This window comes from Muscardinus avellanarius (assembly GCF_963383645.1).
Source record: "Muscardinus avellanarius genome assembly, chromosome: 2".
Lineage (NCBI taxonomy): Eukaryota > Metazoa > Chordata > Mammalia > Rodentia > Gliridae > Muscardinus > Muscardinus avellanarius.
In genome coordinates, this window is record NC_137787.1 from 100568428 (window position 1) to 100592104 (window position 23677).

Genomic DNA, 23677 nt, shown 5'->3' on the forward strand with positions numbered 1-23677 from the left:
AGACATCCTGCCTGAGTCTCCCTGATCCAAACTGATGACATAGGATGCTCCAGAGGGCTCCATTTATATGGCTTATTGAACTCAAACACAGGAGGATAGGTGGCTCTTAAAGGTCACAGACACCCTAGGACTCACAGGAGCTCCAGCTCAGCTGAGAACCAGCCCTGAGTGGGAGAAGAAAAAGCAGCAGCACTGGCTTGTGGAGCCGCTAATTGCTAATTGGCCATGAATATGGATGGACCAGGATTCCCTCCACGCTGGGGAGGCACTCAATAGACTGCCAGATAGCTGGAGTTTTACAACATTATCAGTATTTACAAATGCACGAACAAGTTATTCAGTAGGACTCTTATGTTCACAGAATTAATTTCAGACGGCTTTATTGTAAAATTACCATTCATTCCAGGCTCTTGGTAAGAAAACGTGAATCTCTATGGTGGCGTGGGGTGGGGGAGTGAGCCAGTGCCTGGCTCAGGGCCTGGCTGCAGGACAGTCCACAGCAAGCAGAAATGCGGGATAGCTGAGACCCAAGTCTCAAGTCCGCTCCATTATTTGAACATCCTTTGCAAGCCTGGGACAGTACAACTGCCGGGCTGAGTATTTAGAGTTGAGAAAGCAGCATCTTACTATATAGAGGCAAGTTGCTTGGAGAAAACCCCCCATCAGCACTATCAAAATGGCCGGAGGCTAGACATCGAGGGGATACATGGAGCAAGGTGGTGTGTGATGATGATTGAGGACAGAATTAGCACTGAGAGATCAGGAGGCAGAGGCCAGAAAATGTGGAAATCTGGAAACTGTGGACACCAAACTCAAAATGCTGATGCAAAGGGAAACGAGTGGCATCACTCAAGTACTTCCAAACGCAAGGTCCCAGTGACACCAGAGGCCCCTGCGGCCTGCAGCCCCGACCACCGGCACTCCAGGTCCTGCACTGCCTTGCGGCAGAGGGACCCCGCAATCAGACCTGCTCTGGTCCAATGCACCACACACCAAAGGTGCCCAAAGAAGGTGCAAAAGGAGAAGGGGCCTCAAGGTGGAAAGGCGGCCCCTGGAATCTGTAGTGGGCAGTTTATTGCTGCCCCCTCCTATTTCTCATTCTTTTCTTACTCCAAGGTCAAAGAATGCCCTCCTGCCCTCTCCCCCCCGTGCTGCTGGGGGGCATCCAGGGACTTGGCTGCTGCCCGGAGTCTCAGGGATGAGACTCTGTGCCCACCTCCACTGCCTGTTCTTGGGTGTACCACTGGCAAACTGAACATCCTCACGCTTTCCAAGGCCACAAGGCATTATTTATGCAAACATAACACCTCCATTCACATTCCAAATACATCAGTATGGCAGATCATGTTACTGAAAAACAAAAGTGCTGGGTTTGCTCTCTGGGGTGGGCAGGGAATTCACACTGCCACCTGCTACCTTCCAACGTCTGTCTTGCCCCCCCAGGCCCATCCTGGAAACTGAAACCAAGTACCTCAAGCAGCTCTAACGCAGCCGCCCAACCCCCACCAGCTCTCCACACCCCGTGGCACTCACTTCAGCATGTCCTTGTCCTTGTTGAGGTGCTGGAAGAAGGACGGCTCACAGATGAGCTGGTTCTCCTGGCAAACCTGCTTGCAGGACTGCCCGGGCTTGGCGAGCTTCACCTGCAGGGCACTGAGGGGCGGCCACATCACCTGCCCATGGCAGAAATCCTAAAATGAAAATGAAGCCATTAGCTGAGGGACCAAGGATGCCACTGGTATCTCTAGCCCTGCCAAGTCACTGGGACATTGGAGGCACCAACCCTGCTGGGAGAGAACAGTGGCGGGGAGAGCTGGGAGGCAGGTACACCCAGTTTGGCTGGGTCTCGAATTCTCATTGAACCATCAGCTCCCTGGACCACAGGGGGGGGACAACATCAGTGTCTCCCACCGAGGCCTCCGGCTGAAAGGCAACACCTGTAATGCACACAGCGCCATGCCTGCCCACAAGGTTGACTCTTCACGAGCATCCCCATCCCCAGTACTGCTGGCTGGCTATCAAAATCGGCCCCCAGAGGCCCATCTGCAGACCCACCAGCTGCTCTCTTCCTTCCTCTTTAATTTCAAAGACAGGGTGAGGCCTACCTAATTTGATAGTTACCTACTATGACACTGTGTCACACGCACTAGTTTTATTTTGGTCACAAGATTCTGATGCTGTGTGATGAAGGATCACACCAAGGAGCTGCAGGCAGCTCAGATATCAACTGGCATGGTGCCTTGTCCTTGGGGGGACTCTGCTTATTGGCTGAAGACAGCCAATCTCAGGTAGGAGGGCATGCTACCCTAACTCAGCAAGCAGAGAGATGGAACATGAGGGAGCATAGCACCCCTGTGCTTGAGGTTAGAGCAGGAGAGGGCCAGCCACTTGGGGATCCAGAGGGAGTGAGGACACCAGCGCATCTAAGGGCCACCGAGGAGCAGGCGGAGGACCAGGAGGGAACTTGCAGCACCAAGAATGGCCAGCTTGGGTAGGATGAGAACTGGAGAAGGGAGGAGAAGGCCATTCTCTCTGACCTGGGAGCCTGGCTCTCCTCTTAATGTACTGAAATAATCTTGCAAAGTACCAGAGCTGGAAACGCATGACCCAGACACCCAGTGCTGGCTCTGCTCACTTGTGCTCCATGGGACCAAGGCAGGGAGTTTCCAACTCCCTGGACTGTGCTGGACAGCCAAGGAGCCATGCTTGATGACTTTGTCTGGGGAGGGTCATTTCTCAGGAGTACCTGGTGGCAGTTAGAACCCTGGGTACACGATTGCCTTCTAGAAAACCCACCCCACAGATATAGCAGGATTCATGTGCAAAGAAACCTATCTGGATGTCTTGGGACAGCACAGCAGTATTGGAGAGAAGCAGTAGAGAGTGTATTTAAACAGATGCCCCCAAAAGAGGCAGGTTTCTGTGCACTGGTGTGAAAACATCTCTGCGTCATGCTGCAGTGAGAGAAGCGGGGGAAGGTGACGTCTAGAGTGTTTCCTTTGGTGGCGGGGACACAGCCACACAGGGACACGTGTGTGCCCTGCTTCCAGATCATCTGCAGCTCAGGCTGCTGCTGAGAGGCAAAACGGAGGGATGAGCTCCGGAAGTTTATTTTGCAATGTGCATCCTTTTGGAATATTTTCCTTTTTCTCGGATTTCCTCGCCCTTCTGTGGGGATGAGGAAATTAGTCATCTCAGGCAGGAGGGCATGCAGAGGAAATGCTGTGTTCCCACCCTTGTCACATGGAGAGGCACAGGAGGGCCCTCACACTGCCTGGGTCTCCTAGCAAGAAGAACAGGCACCTGAACCAGCCATGTCCAGCAGGGCCTCTGGCTCTGCTTGTGGTTGGGCAAAGATACCCTGCTCCTTCCAGATTCTGCAGACAGATGGCCAGCTGAGGTCCATCCTGTCCCTTCCCATTTACTATGTGAACTTTGGGCAAAATGCATAGCATTTAGAGCCTCAGTTTCCTTCTCAGAAAAACAGAGATGATGACACCTATGGTTTCTATGGTTCCTGCTTCTTCCTCCCTTCTCCTTAAAGGAGGCAAGTCTGTTATCTGCTGGGAAAGGCAACTGGCAGGTAGCAGCACCTGGTGCTCGCCTCTCTCTGAGTTTCTGCAAAATGATAATCCCAACTAGAACGGGTCAGGGAGGCTGTTGCTGTTTTCCCCATCACAGCTGCTGATGAGGGTGCATGATTCCTGGAGTCCAGTGAGTTTGTGGTTAGCAAACAGAGGTGCTTTGCCCAACACTGGGCAGCAAACGGAGCCAGGCTTCTATCAGCTGCAAAAAGGCAAGATTCCTGCAAAGGGAAGATACCACAATGGTCAGAGAATTCAGAGATGATAGAAACATGCTGGATTATGTAGGGACGTTAGGAGGCAGCTCAATCTTCTGAAAGTAAGGGGTGGTGGGCAGCGTCCTGTGGGCAGGAAGGCCCATCTGACTCTGACATGCATAATGGTTTTGAGCATGTCCATGCCCTTGCCAAGCCACAGGCAGCAGGGTAATGAGGGTCTGGATACTGTCACTAAGGGTGATGGCATGACTGCAGGGACTGGGGTACCCTTGATGGCGACCTAGTGTCCACTGGAAGCTACTGCTCTTTTCTGTGGCAGCCTGTAGAAACCTTGCATTTTGATACCTTGGTCACCCTACCAGGTGACTGTCATCAGCTAGGAAGAATGAACACACACGATGACCAAGGGAGTATCTGGTGATTAGTGCTAAGACACACAGGTCTTTGGAAAAGGTTAAAGATAAGTTTTTTTGGCTGGCGAATGCAAGCACCTTGGCTTACAGTTTCTTAGAAATAAATGAATAATTTCTACAGTAGCCTTTAAAAATAATAGTAAAGATAGTTAAAATCCAGAAGACACCAAAGCCTGCTGCGTGACTGTACAGGACAGGCACGCAACCAGGAAATCTATTCAGGTCATATCTGTGTCAGAAGAGGCAAGGTGAGTCTGTTTCTACATCTTGGATTTAGACTGGCCCAACCCTGGAGCTATGCTTCAGATCTGGGTGTTACCCTAAAGCCGGTGGTTAGAAGCTGCATGTGAGCCTGCACACTGCTGGAGGTGGCGGGGCCTTGGGGAGGTGGGTCTTATCGAAGTCTGTGGGTCACTGGGGCCATGCTCTTGAAGGTGACTTGAAGCCCTGGGCCTATCTTGTCCCCTTTCACTTCCTGGCCATGAGGTGAGCAGTCTTGTTTGGTTGCACACTGCCACCACGATGTGCTGCCACATGCCTAAAGCAGCAGGGCCAGCCAGTTATGGACTGCAACCTCTACAACTGTGAGCCCAAATAACCTCTTTTATTTATAAGTTGATCATCTCAAGTGTTTGCTATAGTACTGAGAAGCTGACTAACACACCTGGATTAGGCCTGGATGATGAAAACCCACAAAGGCCAGAGCTTGGATTCTAGCTTTTATGGCTGGTAAGAAAACTGACACGTCTCTACCTAGATACCTGTGGAGCAGAGCCAAGGGTAGTATGTCTGTACCCGTTGAGCTTGGGGAAAATTAGGAAACTATTTCTTACTCATTCTCGGCCTTGTACAAGGCTAAAGCTGAAGTTAGAGAATGGACTCAGGTGTGTTCAGAGGAGGTGATGTGGCTAAGGCATGTGCCTCAAAGCGAAGCCTGGCCACATCACCATGGCACCTGGGGCACATTGCTGTCTGGTCTGACGTCCTGCTACTTTACACAGGGTGGTACTAACAGAATGTAAGAACAGTGGCTGACGGAATGGCGGCCAACAGTGGGTACTCCACAACACTTCTTTTGGGTGAGCTGCCTTTACCCCATACAGATTTTGGGGACATCTTATCAAAGACACCTACCTACACAAACTGGACCATACCTGGATGACCAGATGTCCTGTACCCTGTCCCAAGCAGGAAAGGAGGGCACCACAAGGCGTAGATAACGGGAGATGGCCGTAAAGCCATGCTGGGGGCGCTGATGTGCTTGGCTTGTTCATTTCTTTGTGAACTACAGTGGCTGCCCTGTCTGGGTCCCTGGAGCAGGTGTGCTCAGCTCTGCGCATGCATGGGTGGGCTCTAGTCACCCTGCTGCTGCTCACCAGGAGGGTGGCCTGGTATCCTCCCAGGAGTCTGCTTTGGGGGCCAAGAGGATCAGGATAGCCAAATAGCAGCAGGACCTTCTTAAAGCTTGGGAAACCAGTTGCAAAACCTGAAGGTGATAAAATTGAGGCAACCTTCAGGTTGTCTCTGCAAGAAGGACAGGAGGTAAGGCAGGAGGGGTCTGGGCCGGGCCTGGACTGTGGTTCTGGCCCCAGCTTTACAATGTGGGGGGCTTTATGTCTCTCAAGCCTGCCTGCTCTGACATAAAATGGAGACAGGATCACCTATCTAGCACTCCTTGTACAATTCCTATGAAAGTGGGGTGACTGAGAAGGTACCCCGAGAGGTTAAAGATGGTGGTCCCAGGTGGACCATTCCTTGCTGCCAGGATTCAGAGATCAAAGGTGGTTATATGTGCCAATTCTCCCATGAGAGCCACCTCTGCGTCTAGCTGCCTGCAGGGCACAGGTGAAAAGGACGCCCCTGTCACCATGGCTTCCACGACTACTGGGCACCCACAGGAAGCTGGAGACCTGCTGCATTCACCTGCAGTGCGGGGTGATATGGCAACCAGGTGGCCGCAGCCCCTCACTGGATGCACTCATTCATTCAACACATACTTGCTCAGAGGCAGAAAAGCTTGCCTTCATTCACAACTTTACAGATGGCTACTGGAGCCTTATGCTGGGTGTTAGAAATGCAAACACGAAAGAGACCCCGTCCCTGGGCTCTGAGGTTCAGTGCACAATCCAGTAAGAGAGGCCGACACTTAAAATGACCAAACAGTATAAAGCAGATGCCCTTGCAGGACACAGAAGCCACTGGAGGAGGGAGAGCATCAACTCCCCCTCCCCACCAGAAGACTGGTGGTGGTAGCAATCAGAAAAGGCTTCCAGGAGGCTGCATAGCAGTCGTAGGGTTCTGTGGTCTGCATAGAAGTTTGTGGCTTACTATTAATATGGTGCTTTGCAGATAATTGGTGCTCAATTATTAAAAGGCTGTTGAACTGCACTAAGTGGTTTTGGCATCCTGGGACTTTGATAGTAGCAGATGTAGAAAAGGAGACTATTCCAACCCAATGAGGCACTGATGCCAATGAGGCATTGATGTAGCCAGAATGAGATAGACACTGTGATTTCCAATCTGGCTAACAAGCCCACTTTGAACATACACCATCTGCATTCCTCTCTAGCAATTATTTCAACTAGTCACCAAATTTCTATTACATGTGCTTGAGTGTTCAGAAAGTTCCAGGTGGCAAACAGAAACCACAGTAAGAAAGATGCTTTTGAGAAAAAGCAACATTCTCAATAAATGAGCACTAGCCCTTGAGGAGCAAAGTGTCCTGGACAGAGAAATGTTACTTAGAAAAAACACTCAGAGAGCCGGGGAAGGCTGGGTGGGGAATGCTTCTGGGACAGAAGCACTAGCAGTGGGGCTGGAGGGCCAGTGGGGAGGGCCACGTGTTTGCAGCAAGGCAGAGGTGCAGGAACAGGAGGCCACTGAGGGAACGCTGAGTGCACCCTGCCATGGGGTCTTCTCCACAAACCCTCCACCCCACCCAGTCTTGGTCAAGTCCTTAACAGAGTTACCAGGTCCCTGGTTTATTAGGTACAGTTGATCTCTGTGGAACCCATATGGCTTGGAATCAAGGAAACAGATTCAGACGCTCAGGTCTGGAAGCAGGAGCTACGGGGAAGACCAGGAATTTACAAAAATAAATTAAAAAGGGAGGTGGTTGATGGGACAGGTGGTTTCAGGCCATGCAGGTGAGTCTGGGCCATGTTCAGCCAGCTCCTTAAAGGATAAGCACACATTTATTATCTGTGTAACAGCTGGGAAATCTAAGGGTTGCCACAGAAAGAACATTCAATAAATATTGATGACTGGTGGACTAGATTAATTACACTTCCTCGGTTGCCAGTTGTTATTTGCTATCCTGAACCTGTGCTGTTCCTCAAATGGAAGTGAACTCTGTCCCCAGGCAGCACCAGGGTGCATCCCAGAAGGAGATGTCGATTTGTGTTTTCAACAAGGCAGCAAAGAAGGTCTGTGGCACTGAGCAGTAGAGGCTATTCTCCATAGCTGATCTCTAGCACCTTGGAAGCGACACACTTCTATCATATTCCTAGTCCTTGACTACTAGGAGTCTACTCAGGAGAAGTGAAAATACATGTGCCATGGGCATTGTGTGTGGATGTTCAGAACAGCTTTCATCACAGTAAGCAAGTCATCTCTTGAAATGACTGAGATTGGTGTTTACCACCATTCCTGCTCTGGAGACTGGGTAGGTAATGGTAAAGCACTGGCAAGGGGCAGAAATAACCCAATGTCCATCACTTGGTGAATTGATAATTCCTTGCGGTCTATCCGCACTATGGAATACTATTAAGCAATAAGTCCAGATACATGCTACAATGTGGATTAACTCCAACAACATTATGCTAAGTAAATGAGGCCAGAAATCTCTGGAAATGGCAAACCTACAGAAACAGAAGAGAGCAGTATTTTCCTGGGGCTGGGATAGGAGCAAAGACTGATTGCAAACAGGTATCATTTTGGGGTGATGGGAATGTTCCAAAACTAGATGAAGGTGGCATATATACATCTCTATCAATCTGCTAAATAATCACTGAATTGCACCCTTACATGGAGCAAGTGAATTTTATGGTCTGTAAATTCCACCTTGAAGAGGCTGTTTCAAAAACACACCTTGGTGAGTTCCTGGGCCGCTCTAGCAGCAAGTAGCTTGGGGTTTCAAAGTGCTTCCATGGGCCAGGTACTGTTCTCAGTCCTTAACATGTATTAATCTACTCAGTTCTCTACCAACATTCTAGAGTAGGTAGCATTATCTTAATTTTATAGGAGAGGAAAGAGCACAAAGAGGTCTGGTCATTTCCCCAAAGTCAAAGACAGTGGCAGCAGAACTAGGATGTGAACTCAGGCAGCCAGACTCTGGGATCCAGTGCTTTACCATTACCTACCCAGCCTCCAGAGCAGGAATGGTGGTAAACACCAATCTCAGTCATTTCAAGAGCAAAGACTCCCAAGCCAGCGCCTGCTGTTTGTTTCCCCTGGTCAATTCCCATCCCTCTATCCCCTTATCCCTGCAACCTGTCACCTCCCCCTCACCACCCCAGGGCTACCTGGACTCATGCAGGGGCTTGCCCCGGTACCTGGGACACACCGCAGAGAGCAATGCAACCCAGGAGCGCAAGCGGTTTCCACTGCCACTTTTAGAACTGACTTTTTGTCCCTCTGTCTCTCCAGAATGCTTTTCACAATAATGACACAGCTCTTTTCTGCCCTATGACTATGACCGACCTTTGCGGCAAGTAGAAAATAGGGTTAAAGAGTACGTGTGTGGTTTTCAGAAATGAATGAGAACATTGCTAAATCTTCTAAAGAACCTCCTCTGCTCTCTGGCTGGAGGCAAATACCCAACTTTCTCAAGAAACGCATAATGAAAACCTTAACGAGCTCGGACACACCTGAGTTTTGGAATAATCAGGTTGTAACTCCTTTGTAAAAGATTTCTGCCTAACTCCCCACTGCTGGAGACAAAGTCTTTAGAGGACTCATTTCAAAGTGCGTGCAATCCAAATAGACATTTGCAGTATAGTAAAATTGGGGGAGTGAGGGAGGGGAGCAGGTTCTTTTCCTAGTTCCAGGCTTCTTCCCGCTGCTGCCCGTAGTGGGCTGGTGGATCTGCGGTGGGCTTCCTGCTGGTGCCTGCTTGGCTGAACAATGAAGCCTGGGGCGCTCTCAATTGCTGTCAATTGGTTTCCTCTGGCTCCTGTTGCCTTGGGTCATTAGGATGGACAACCTTGAAAGGATTCTGGGATGAAAGTTCATGTGTTCCCCTTGCAGATCACACATGGGGCTCCTGAGGCCATGATCAGCCTAATGAGCCCAGTGGCTCCCTTAGTTCTTAAAGAAGCTTTTGCTCAGGGCCACAGTTTCCTCCATCCATACCAGGGCATCCCGCACTCCAACCTCACTGCTCTTTGAAGATATTCTTCCCTTTCTTTCTTTCTTTCTTTCTTTCTTTCTTTCTTTTTCTTTTTTTTTTTTTTTTGAAGTATTAGGGTTTGAACCCAGGGGCATTCTCCCTCCAAGCCACACCACCAGCCCTAATTTTTATTCTTTATTTCGAAACAGGGTCTCAGGATGTTGCAGAGAGCCTCACTAAGTAGCTGAGGCTTGTCACAAACCTGCAATTCTCCTGTCTCAGCCTCCCAAGTACTGGGATTACAAGCATGCACCGCCATGCCCAGCCTCTTTGAAGATATTCTGTTGGCTGAAAATATATGTGGATGCCCAAGGGCTACAATACTGGGACATGGAGCTAACAGAGGTAGGAGACCCAGTCTGTGGGCCAGTGCGGTCTTGGCCTCTGTCTGGCATCAGGGAATCATTCTGGGTCTGGTGGAATTCTTGGAATAAACTCAAAATAGGCTCCTTTATTGTCTATTTAGGAGCACTGGGAGGATGTTTAATAAGAAATGGCAAAACACAATAATCCTAGAAAGATTTATCTAGAACACCTATCTGATAGCACCATTGATGCTTAACTCTGCCATTAAACTTTAGCTTCTTGTCTCAGAATCTAATCGGAATTCCTCACTCAAACCTCAGCATCTTTTTTACACTGCCTCCTCCTCCAGCTTCACCTCTCACCTCACCTGTCTTCCTCCATACCCACTGTCCTAAAATCACCATAATTTCTTTTCAAGCCTTGGCACTCTGACCTGGCTGCCTTCCTGCCCTCCCTCCCACCTTGCCTCCAGGACGCACTCACCTCCTGCAAGAAGCCCTGAAATACATCTTCCATCCCTTCCTCCCTCCCTCCCTCCCCAACCTGTGGGCTGGGCTGTGAGGTCCCAGCACATCCTCATTGCAGCACCAGGGGAGGGCTTAAACTACAGTGGTGTGTGCTGCCGGTGGGCTTGACTGTGAAACCGGAGGCACTTGAGGGCAGGGACTGGGCCTCTCACATCTTCTCGTCCCTACAATAGCACGCACAAGCTGACGCATCGCCAGAGTCAACCAATGACAATGATGGTAGGAGAAAAGAAATCCCTGGGTTTCTGTGGACTGAGTGTTGCTGCAGGAAGGTCTGCATCCAGGAGGTGATGTGAAGGGCAGTTTCATTAGAGTGTTTTCTGGAAGAGAATTTTAGTACCGTGCTTTCAAATCATGAAGTCCAAGATGAGCTTCATGGTTCCCAGCACACATAAATAAAAATCACATATATTCACCTCATCCATTATGAATTCTTTCAACCAGGAGTTGTGTGCACCTGCTCCATGCCAGGCAGGTGTGAGGCCTCTGGGGTGTAGAGGCGGGCAGACTGGGGGGCCTAGCATTAGGAAGCACTGGGCACAGTCTCTTTGGGCAACAAGATCTTCCTGCTTCAAGGGAAACCTAGTATGGGCTTACAGAGGAACTCAGGCCTTGTAAGGACTGTCTGGGATTCACTGGCCTTAGGGAGGAAAAAAAGAAAGGCCTTCAAATAAACCTGACCAAGAGTCCTTCAGGCCTGGTGATCAGCCATTCTTCCCAAGAGAAAGCAGAACCAGGAAAAAAGGAAGAGGGTTTCCGAGGCTATTCAAGTATCAGGTAAGATCTCCAAAAAGCCTCTGAGAGGGTCTCCAAACCTGCTGCCCAAGGAGGTCCTGCAGCTCCTGTCTACACCTTCAGGGGGGTGGGTAGTGAGGACGAGTAGCTGAGCTCTGGGACGCCTGTCTCTTCCTGAGCCCCCCCCCCCCCCACTGATGCTCTTGGCACACACTCAACCTCATACCAGATCTGCACTAACTCCTGATCCTACCTGTAGGCCCCATACCTGTGAGTCTGTGAGTCTTGGTCCCATTATGCAGGAAACAGAGTTATTACTGCCACCTCTAGGGGCTACTGTGAGGATTAAATGGGTTGTCACACAGTAGACCACCTTATCCTTGGGGGATATGTTTCAAGACCTCCACTGGAAGCCGGAGACTGTGGGTAGTACAAAACTCTAAGTACACACTATGTTTTCTCCTATTCATACATACCTATGATAAAGTTTAATTACAAATTTGGCTCAGCAAGAGATTAACACTAAAAATAAAATAGAACAATTGTAACAGTATACTGTAAAAAAAATATTATGTGAATACGGTCTCTCTCTTTCCAAAAATAGCTCATCACTGTGCTGGTATTTTCCATTTAGTATTTTTGGATCATGGTTGACTGTGAGTAACCAAAACCTTGTAAAATAAAACTGCAGATGAGAGAGGGTTAGGGTACTGGGATGTGTCTAGGACACGTTGGCAAAGAATTTGTGTATATATGGCAGCTGGAGTTCTAATATTATATCATTCTGCATACAATGAATATACATTCTTTATACAATGAATATTATATATTCATTGTATAAAGATTAAATAAAGATTCAAACACTACATTCTCATGGGAAAGTCCAGTGAGTAATGTACATTATATATATACATAATTATTAATATATTACCATAATATAATTATTAAATAATCAACTGTACTAGGTTGCATTTATTTGAGCACTATGTGCCAGACCCTGTTCTAAGCACTTCATGTAATTATGTTAGCCCTATTAAGTAAGTCCTGTTATTATCCTTGTTTTACAGAGGAGAAGACTGAGGCACAGGAAGCTGAGTAGCTCATGTGATCACATATCATGGTGCCCAGGTGGCTGGGCTGCAGAGAATGTCCTCCTGCTGCATCAAACACTCAGACGATCATATGGGCTTTCCCTCTCCAAGAGCAGCGCTGGCTGTTCAGTCCCCTGAAACCACCAACCCTTCTTTTGAAATTCCCATTGGGCCTTCAATCTATTGCCTACTTAAATTTTCAATCCACCATTCCTATTTTCAGCTGGGTCTGCTGGTTCCCTACTGTGCAACGCCCCCCTCAACTGCCCCAAACTGTTCTGCCCTTTCCTTTAAGGGGAGTCCCTTATTTTTGGAACCTGGTCAAGGAGTTCAGACTCTCCTGCCCATGGGGGTTCCAAGTCTGACTATTTCTAGCTCTATGTTGCTTTTGAAGCCCAAGGAATTAAAATATTATAAAAGGGTGGTGATGATGCTCTTGGCCTTTACTTCTTAGAGCATAAGCTGCAGTTTTCAAGCCCGTTGGGGGCTGTGGGGCTGTGGGCAGCCTCCCCTGCTTTGAAATTGAAGTCCTGCTTTTATCTGCTTTATATACCTAGGTTTCACTTGAAAAGGGTCCTGTGTGAAAAGATGTTTGAAAACCACTAGAAAGTCCTAACATGCTTAGAATCACAGAGCACATACTATTAAAGGAATGCTCAGAAACCAGTTTGAGTTCTTGCCTTTCTAAGAAATGAAGGCAGGACAGAGAGACATCTGTCTGTCCTCTGACCCTCCCAAGATCTCATGCCACCCCCAGCACCCACTCAGGGCACAGGCCCCAGTGGTCACGGAAGACTCCATCTTGACCACCCAGTACTTCCTGTTGAAAGTGTCTGTGCAACTTTCCAGTCATGAAAAATATATCCCAAGAAAGACACTCCCTCGGGTGACCATGGCTGTGGTCATGAATTCTACCCAGATTTTAGAATTTAGGTAGAATTCTACCCAGACTCTAGCTTCTGGAGTCTTCTAACAGACAAGTAACCAGAGAAAACTGGTGAGCTGTTAACTGTGTGTGAGAGCCCTCCAGGTAAAGAGGAACAGGACAGGACCAAAAAAGATGGACTCCTGATGAGCCTTACTTGCTTTTCGATGAAAGCGTTGATTCTCTGCAGCATCCCCTCGCACGTGAATTCATATGGCATGTAAGGCTCAATCTGTGGAAAAAGAACATGGCACCATGAAAGAGGATCTGATCCTCCAGTGACTTGCTCAACTCAAGCGCCAAAGCCTCAAGGCGGCCTCAGGAGTGGGTAAGACCACGGACTTGGAAGTCAACAGGCAGGCGCCCAACCTCACTGTGTTCTTCCCTAGTGTAGACCCTGAGCCGAAGTCTCAGATACCTCATGTGTAACAGGGTGGGAAGAAAAACCCACCTCCTTTAAGTTGTAGTCAAGGTTAGTGTCAATCACACAGCTGTCACTCAACAAAGTGACATGGGCTCAGTCCCTACATGGGCTCAATGTGGCCCATGTAGGCACTTAGCAAGTGATGATGAATGTCTCCTGAATGAAGGCACAGTCACCAATTTGAGAAAAGCACAGAACGATCAGTATGAGGACCCATGATGGTGACCAAAGCACTGGTCTATGTTAAGAGGTGAGGTAAGCATGCGTCCAGAGAACTTAGGTTACTAAACCAAAGTGACCCAGCGCCACAAGGAGCTCAGCTGGAGGACCCTGGGAGGGCCAAGCTGACCTCTGCTCACGCTGGGCTTCTCAGGCCAGGCAGGAGCCCAGAACAGCAAGGCTGGGGGAGGCTGAGATGTGGACGACTTTCCAGGCCGAGTGAGCAGTGTGAAATTTGGCGTGAAAGGACAGGGGAAGCTGGAGTTCAAGTGAGATTTCTCTACTTATACTGGGGAGCTCAGACTCTGAGGGTACAGGAGACCCTGGCGGTGCATTCTTATTGCTATGGTAACACTGGAAGGAGGGAGAAGGTACGCGGGTTTGATCTCTGCTGCACAATGTCCACCAGCCCTGAGGCCTGTGTCCTTTCAATATGAGATGGAAATTTCATTCGGGATTTAATCACCAGCAAGCCCCTTTGTTACAGCTTTGGAGGGTACCTGTTAGAGACAGGGAGAGGCACCTTCACCAGATCCGTCTTAGGCCTAACTTGACTCTACAGTATGGGGACAAAATGTGTGTGAACTGAACACAGGACAACTGGCAGATAGGACATTCCTCAGTGGGTGGTCAGCTAGGTGGTCTCAGGCGTGCTCTCCCCTTTTCTTGGGTGTTCAGTTAATAGTACACTTGAAATCGTAGGTCATAATTTAAAAAAGCTACATCCCCCAGCCCTTTTATTTATTTATTTTTATTTTATTTTCTGTGGTGCTGAGGATTGAACCAAGGGGCATTTTATCTCTGAGCTACATCCCCAGTCTTTTTTATTTTATTATTTGGAAACAAGTCTAAGTTGCAGAGGGCCTTACTAAGTTGCTGAGGTTGGCTTTGAACTGGTGACCCTCCTGTTTCAGTCTCCCAAGTCTCCCTGGGATTATAGGCATGTGCCACAACACCTGGCTCTCAGGCCTTTTTAATTTTGAAACAGGGTCTTGCTAAGTTGCCGAGGGTAGCCTTAAACATGTGATCCTCCAGTCTCAGCTTCCCAAGTACTGGGATTATAGATATGTATCCCCATACCTGGCGATAGTATACCTTTAAATACACAGCTAGATGCAGGTTGATCTCAGCCATATCTGTTTACATCTATCTGACAGAGAGAGAAGAGGCTGGGCCATAAGTTTGGTAATATCAGGGGCACTATTCCACAAGAACAGAGAGGTGCCTCTACTCATCTCCAAAGAGCTGAACATACTTTGAGAAGTGACTTTCATGTTCTCGGCTTGTTCTTTCTTATTTCAAGTTTTTGCACCTGCTGGGCCCTCTCTGACCCAGACACAGCTCTTCATAGAAAATGTAAAAGTTTTCTTTCTTTTAAAGAATGTTTCTTAACTCAACCTATGAATGACTCCAGAAGCTTTCCATAACTGGCCTAGAGATGAATCTCCTCCCAAAAATTTATAGAAGGAACAAAAAGAAACGATCTAAGGCAGAGGACATGGCACATCTGGGTTCATTTATAAGTGGACAAGTAGAATTTAAGTGTGAAATAAACACACACTGGTGGTCATCTATCACAAGGCCAACGGATCCAGTTCTGTGGCAGGAAACAGGCTCAATACCCCAGGGCCATTCTGATGACATATTCCAAAGGGCAGCCATTAGAAAACGGAATTAATTCAAAGGGCTCAAAGCAGTAAATACAGAAAAATGGCTCTTTCTCTGCTCTCCCAGCCAAGCCATTTAACCAAAGGGATGCTGACTCATTCATCGCCTGTGGCCAATTCACTGTTTTAAAGGATATAAAGCCAGACAATTTTCCTATAAAGGAAAAGGAAATTACATTCCTGGCCATCGAGTGGCCAGAGCATTCCACTAGCCCTCCCGCTGTGGACTGGAGCAGGGCCTCTGCGTGGGAAAGCTCCCTGACTCCTGGTTTGGGGATAAGGCCAAGCATGCACCGGCTTGGCCCTGAAGCAGGAGCTGTTGTGTGGACTGGGGGATCAGAGGGTGTAGTTGCCTTCCCAACAGTCCTTCAGGAACAAGTCAAGATGTCTTTGGAGTCTGGAATGAAAGAGAACACTGAAGCTGCATCCAGGCCATGAGAACACCAAGTAGGGTCCATTAGAGAAGGAAGGGCACATTCCTGGTTATCCTGCTTTGTGGACAAAGGCCTACTACTCCTCTGATCAGGCCACAGGAAGGATGTCTGCAGGCTGCAGGCCTTGGGCACTTTCCACCAACTTCCCATTTTCTCCTCCACTTGCTTCTCTTGACCTCCCTTCTGGTGCAATTTATACTGTGTTCACTGGTAGCCACTCCACTTTCTAGGTTGAAGTACAGGTCCTGTGAGGTACTGCTCTCAGACACCAGCTAGCCTGAACAGCCCCACCTGTGGCTTGGCAGCATTCAAGGAGATGATCTTAGAAGGTACCAGGGATTTGAGTTCTGGCTCCTCTATTTATTCTTCAAAGATTTTGAGTTGGATAAACCTTATAATCCTCTGGAGGATTCAAAATGTAAACTAGATAAAGCCATTTCCTTGTTCAAAGCTTCCCTTCATATTTATGAAATACAGTATCCGAAGTCTGACTACTTAAAGGATCTACATGTTCTATCTCCTGGGGACCCTTATTTATGGTCTCCACTGTTTCTGATGAGAAGTCAGCTGTCTTTAATGTCACTATCCTCTGAATATAATACATTTTTCCTTATTTTTGTTGTTACTACTTTAATTATACTGTATCTGGGTGTGTTTTTCTTTTTATTTATCCTACTTGAGATTTACCATGCTCTTAGGGTCTGTAAACTTGATGCCATTCATTAATTTGAAAATTCTTAGCTATTATCTTCTCAGAAATTTCTACTGTGGCCATTTCTCCCTCCACCTACACTAGGCTACTGGATATTGTCTCACAGATTTCACATACTCTTTTTTTTTTTTAAATAATTTAATTTCCTTTTCTCTTTGTGTTTAAGTTTGGATCATTTCTACTGACAAGTCTTCAAGTTCACGGATATTTTCCTCTCGGCTCTATGTGTACAGTCTGCTGAAAATCCCACTGAATGAATTAATTTCTGATACTTCTTTCCCCTGGCATTTTCCAATTGGCTTAAAAACCAGCTTCCATCTCTGCTGAAATTCCCTCTCTGTTCACATGTGCTGTCCACTTCCCTCATTACATAGTTCCATGCACTTATCATAGCTTTTTTTTTTTCTTTTGGTACTGGAGTTGAACGCAGGGTCCTGTACTTCTGAGCCACATCATCAGCCTTTGGTTTATTTTTGAGACAGGGTCTTGTTAAGTTGCCCAGACTGGCCTTGGACATAAAATCCCCTTGCCCCAGCCTCCTGAGTCACTGGAATTAAAAGCATGCACCAATAGCATTTTATTTTTGCTGAATTGGGATTGAACTGGGGATTCTAACTCCGAGCTACACTCCAGCCCTATTTTTTATTCTTTATTTTGAAACAGGGTCTCAGTAAGTTGTGGAGGACCTGATTAGGAAGCTGAGGCTAGCTGTGAACCTGCAGTCCTCCTGTCTCAACCTCCCAAGTACTGGGATTACAAGTATGTGACATTTTAAAGTTGCTATTTGATAATTACAATATGTGGGCAATTTCCAGGCTTGGTTTTGCTGTTTCTCTCTTAAGGATAGGTCATGTTTTCTTTTATCTTTCTCCTTTTTTTTTGAGTGTCATGCAATTTAAAAATCTTAGAATTAAATACAGAAAGCTTAACACCAAATTTCCTGACCAATTTCTAACTGTAGGGATTTTTATGACAGTAGTTTTTGTATTAATCTCATTTCTTATTCTACTTCATTTTTAAATTTTTGCTCTATTTTATGTTTTTTCTTTTAAAATTTAATATTACCTTAACAATATAATTAAAGGCTTGAAATTCATGCTGTACCAGTTACTCATGAAACCTTTAGTCAATTATTTATCTTCTCTAAACCCTAATTTTCTCATTTAAACTGAGAGCAATAGTCCTATTCTACAGAACTGTATAAAGATTAAATGAAATAAGGTTTACAAGGCTTTCTTTATGCATAATCTATTGCTAAAACTATGGCCTTAAGTAGTTTTTGGAATAATGTTGAATAAGGTTAAGGAGGATTTTAACTAAACTGTGGAGTATTAAACATTCCATAGAGTGAACAAAACAAACTCAAATAGGGGTGAGCAGACACTCATGGCTACCCTCAACACCTGATGCACCGGCCATTCCAATTAGATACTGGTTTAAAAAATGGGACCACTTAGTATGTTTGCGACTCTGTGATCTCAAGTTTTCTGCCTCTGCCTCAGTTTTCAAATTACTCCTCTTTAAGGGCATGTTGTTCTTGACTAAGTGTTGGGGTGAATCATGTCCCCTCCAAAAATACTCAGAAGCCCTAACCTCTAGAATATGTGAATGTGACCATATCTGGAAATAGGGTCTTTGTAGATGTAATCAAGATGAGGTCACACTGATTTGGGGGTGGGTCCTAATCCAACATAAGGGGAGGCAAAGCAAGACTTGAGGAGAAGCCACATAACAATGGAGGCAGAGATGAATCTCTGAGGTGGGCCAGATGAGGTGGTACACATCTGTAATCATAGCACTTAGGAGGTTAACACAGGAGGATCTCCTCAGGTTCGAGGACTGTCTGGGCAACTTAGCAAGATTCTGCCTCAAAAAAAAAAAATGATGATTGGTGGTGTAGCTCAGTGGTAGAGTACCTCTGAATTCAATCTTTGTACCACACATACACACATTAAACTTCTAAGGCTGTAAGCCAAGGAATGGCTGAGGTTTCCAGAAGCTGGGAGAGGCAAGGACGAATATAGCAGTCCTCCTTTACCCAAGGTGGACACATCCCAAGTGGATGCTGGAAAGTTAAGCAAGTACCAAACCCTTTATATAAGCACTATGACACCACATACAAGGTGATAACCAAGACAGGTACTAAATCAGGATGGGTATCATATCCAGCATTGTATATGATGGATATATTGGAAAAAAGGCTGATTCATGAACTGGATGGGACAGAGCCAGATGGCATAAAATTTCATCATGTCATTTAGGATGGGGTATAATTTTAAATGTATGACGTTTTTTCTTGAATTTTCATATATATATATATATATATATATATATATATATATATGAAAAATCAAACCCATGGGCAGTCTACCTCTGAGCATTAACCCTCTCCTAGCACTATTTTTTAATTTTAAAACAGGTTCTCACTGAGCTGCTGTGGCTGTCCAAAATGCTGTGATCCTCCTGTTTCAATTTCTCATGTACTGGGATTACAGGCATGTACAACCTCACCCATCTTCTATTTAATATTTTTGCATCACAGTTGACTACAGTTCACCGAAACTGTAGAGAGTGACACCTCGGACACAGGGACCTACTGTTCTCCATTGGAGCCCTCAGTGGGAGCATGATCCTGCTGATGTGTTGATTTGAGACTTTTGGCCTCCAGAACTGTGGAGAGTACATCTCTGCTATTTAAGCCATCAAGCTGAGGTACTTTGCTACAGCTGCCTTGAGCAACTAATAACCAAGGCACTGAAGAAGGAAGAGCCTGTGATCTCCTCCGGAATGACTCCCTTCCTGCTGGTGAAACTTCAGATGTAGAGCAGATAGTTTGAGGCAGCCCAGTGGGACCAAAGTCTACTGACACTTCTATCAGCTAGGTCACCCGAGAAAGAGGCACTTTGCCCAAAACTGTTGAGACTGGGATTGGGTCTGGACATGTCATTGATGAGAAGCTGACAGCCACACCAAATCCCCATCTTTACTGTGGCTGAGTACAGATAATGCAGCAGAGTGTGCTCCTGGGAGATGTTTTGACTTAATTGAAATTGGCAGATTAGTGGGCCACAAATTGGTTATTACATTCTACTTCCCAAAGAGGAAAGATGGTTCCTTATAGGAGCAACTAGCCGTTCCTCCCAGGACATATTCCTTTCCAGTCTCTTGTCTTTTTGATCACGCTACGCTCTGAACCCAAGTCCTTCACAGTTCTGTAGCAAATTCCTACTCATCCTATAAGACTCAGCTCATAAAGCAGCATTCTCGAGAGAGCCTCCTCCTACTCCACCCCGAGATCTTTTGTGTGTTGCATTTGGCATGGAACATCATCTTTGTGTTATGCATATGCATTTGTTTGCAAACATCAATTCCTTTCTCCTTGCCTCTCTCCCATCCAACCATCAGGTAAATCAAGATGCTGAGTACTGGTAATACAGTAGGAAGACAGTTATATATATATGTCCTCATGTTACAGTCTAGCAGAAAATTAGACTGTCAGTTGTGAAAAAATTAACTTAATACTGACTAAAGGCCTGCTCTGTGATATTCACTGTACTTAAGCACTTTGTAGACATGATTTCATTTAGTCCACACAAGTGACGGATGAAGTAGGTAATATTAACTCTACCTTACAGATGAGGGTAGCCAAAGTATGTAAATATAGCTCATATTCACAGCACACCAATATGCTTCTCTTAAAACATTTTAAGGGTCAGGCGTGCTGGCGCATGCCTATAATCCTAGTATTTGGAAGGCTGAGACAGGAGGATCACAGGCGAGGCTAGCCCCAGCAAGTCAGTGAGACCTTCAGCAACTTAGTGAGACCCTGTTACAAAATAAAATAAAAAAGGGCTGGTAATATAGCTCAGAGGTTGAATGCTCCTGAGTTCAATGCCTAATGCCATAAATAAAACAAAACAAAAAAATAAAACCATCAACAAGATGAGAAGTGTTCTGATAAGAGACACACAGGACAAGGTGCACCTGGGACAGTCCACAGCAGGCTCAGGACAACTGAACCCTCTCTAGTAGATGGGAGGCTTCCCACAGGTAGGGAGCCTCATTTATGTTTATGAAAGTGGCTCAGAGGGTGCTTTGTACATAGTAGACTCTTAATAAGTCCCTGCTGAATTGATGAGAATAGTCCAGAAAAGTTTAGATAGGAAACCCAAGTCAACAGATGATCTAGAAAAACATTTCCCAGTATTTTTCTCACAGTGTTTTTTTACTTCTCCCTGCCTGTCCCTCCCTCTCCCTCTCTCGTGTTTCCCCACACTTTTCAGATCTCTCTGAGTGACAGAATTAGGCCTCCTGATTGTAGAGACCGAGCCACCCCTGCTCTGCCTGGACACAAGGTCGACAGGTTTGTTGAATCCATGCCCACATTGGGATACCAGCTCCATTCTTTCTCCATTTCATGGACCATCTATGAAATCCTCCAGCCAGATCTTAAGGGCTGGCCATGTTTTGACCCCAGCCAAGGTGAAAAAGCTCCACTTTCTGGCACCATTAGTATGGGACATTTTCCATCAGTTCCAGGTCATATTACTCATGGGGGAAGTGGACTAATAGGAACCAACCTTTTGATTTAAAATTGCTTTCACCGCGTCCTCCACCTCCTCTTGATTGTTGAGATCGACGGTCCAGACGTGTGGCCGGCCAATGAAAACTTCAGCATAAGGGTGCTGGGATGTGAGCTGGAAGAGAAAGGACAACATCTCACTTTCACAAACACTGTTTTTTTTTTTTGGGGGGGGGGCAAAAACCTGTGCTAGATGAAGTGTTACACTTTTTATGGTACTGAGTTGTCCTTGCATGGGTAACAAGACTTTTTTTTTTTTTTAATCCTTCCCCTTGCTAGCCGGGCGTGGTGGTGCACGCTTGTAATCCCAACATTTGGGAGGCTGAGACTAGAAGATCAGAGTTCACAGACAGCCTCAGCTACTTAGTGAGGCCCTCCATAATTTAGTGAGACCCTGTTTCAAAATAAAGAATAAAAAATAGGGCAGGGGGTGTAGCTCAGAGGTCGAATGCCCATGGGTTCCATCCCCAGACCCACAAAAATAATAAATAAATAAATAAATAAATAATCCTTCTCTTTGCTAATCAAAGCCTCTTAACCAAATACAGCAGACAAGAAAACAGGAATGGATCCACATCTTTAATCCAAATTGGAAATAAGTTGGAGGTCACAACTAGGTGACAAGGAGGCTACAACAGGTGCATGTGTGTGAGTGTGTGTGTGTGTGTGTGTGTGGTGGGCGATGGAACCCAGGACCTTGTGCATGCTGAGCAGATGTGCATGCTAACTCCTGATGGATATTTACACTTAGCCATACCCAGCCTTGAGAACCACCTAGATCAAACGAACATTTGTTATCCAGGCGATGATAGACAGGTAAGCACTTAAGATAACTGCAATAAAAATCAAGAGTGCAGGAGTCTTGGGAGGACGAGTAACAATGCATGTGGAAAGTAACGGAAAGAAGAGTGGTGCCATTAGTAAAACACAAACATTTTCAAATGGTTTCAGGAAAAATTATTAGTGTTAACAGTGGAGTCTAAAATTTAGAAAGACAATTTATAATCAGAAAAGCAAGGAAGGCTGTTTTATTCTAAAGGAAGTTTTATTTCTAAGAACAATGAGTGGCCAAATAAAACAAGTATGTATATTGGCAATTGTGAGTTCTTCAAAAGTCTATTTTAAGCCAGGCGTGGTGGCGCATGCTTGTAATCCCAGCATTTGGGAGGCTGAGACAGGAGGACTGCAGTTTGTAGACAGCCTCTGCTGCTACTAAGTGAGGTACTTTGCAAGCCAGTGAAACCTTGTTTCAAAATAAAGAATAAAAAATAGGGCAGGGGGTATAGCTGGGAGGTAGAATGCCTCTGGGTTTCATCCCCAGTACTGAAAAAAAAAAAAGGTTCATTTTATTTTTGTTTGTCCATTTTATTTTGGATTGAATCCAGGGGCATTCTACCTTCAAGCGACACCCTCAGCCCCGTTTTATTTTTTATTTTGAAACAGGGTCTTACTAAGTTGCCGAGGCTGGCTTTGAACCTGCGATGCTCCTGTCATAGCCTCTCAAGTACCAGGATTACAGGAGTGTGCCACCGTACCCAGTTCAAAAGTCCATTCTCATTTTATCCCTCAATCATGTTATTCATGTTTCCCTTTAAGGTAGTGGTGTAAAGGAGTTCTCACTAGACATTTGTGAGAACATTTTCAGTTAAAAAGACGGCCAGGTGGTGCTACCTCAGTATTACACCCTATGAGTGGGAGCTAAGAATACATGACTTCTCATGATGCCCAGGAGTCCCACGCAGTGAAGAATCGCCACTTCCCCAACGACTCTTTGATTGCCTTTTTGTTGATGTTGTTGGGGAGTGAACCCAGGGCCTTGTTCTTATACCTGCTAATCATGCTATATACTGTTGAGTATACTCCCCAGTCCAAATCACTTTCAGATGCCCTGCTGGGCTTTTATGTGGATTTATAGAATCTAACTCTTTAATACAGTTTTAATCTACATTGAATTTTCCAGCAACATAATTACCATGGAAATCAAGACATGTTTGCACTCCGTTTTATTTGGAACTTCACTCATGAGCTGTCACTTTTGGAAAAAGTCATGGTAGCAAAGTCAGTGCTGCTCTGGTAAAATATATCCAAACTGGTCTATATTTATAGTTATCACATTAATGGCAACTGTGGATATATGTATGATATGTATACACACTCTTATATTTAGCTCCTCTTTGCTAATGTCAATTATAAGCAAAAAAGGCTGACAACGTTCAGCTGAAATGTTTTATTTCTTTTAAATCCAAATGTTCATCCTAAGGAATGAGACATAATATATTCTAGAATAGTTCTTGGCTACAAATATTAAAACATGTATTACTTTAATAGAAATTGTTTTCCTTTTATTTTTCCCTTATGCTAGCTTTAGGAAATGATCCTTCCCTCTTTTTAAAATTACCCCGGCAGGCAGGTTACATTATTTATAAATTTTACTCAGGAGAAAAATCATAT

The 23677-nt window shown here is 45.9% G+C and overlaps 1 protein-coding gene across 1 annotated transcript in view; it reads right to left on the minus strand.

The window, feature by feature from the left end:
- Nucleotides 1-23677, minus strand: part of MGAT5 (alpha-1,6-mannosylglycoprotein 6-beta-N-acetylglucosaminyltransferase) — a gene marked incomplete at both ends in the record, with an annotated part of 233475 nt that overhangs the window by 4375 nt on the left and 205423 nt on the right. The window contains 3 exons of the mRNA XM_080689223.1: nucleotides 1534-1691; nucleotides 13346-13420; nucleotides 21225-21341. Of these exons, the coding sequence (XP_080545349.1) occupies nucleotides 1534-1691; nucleotides 13346-13420; nucleotides 21225-21341 (350 nt within the window). The remainder of the gene's footprint in view (nucleotides 1-1533; nucleotides 1692-13345; nucleotides 13421-21224; nucleotides 21342-23677) is intronic.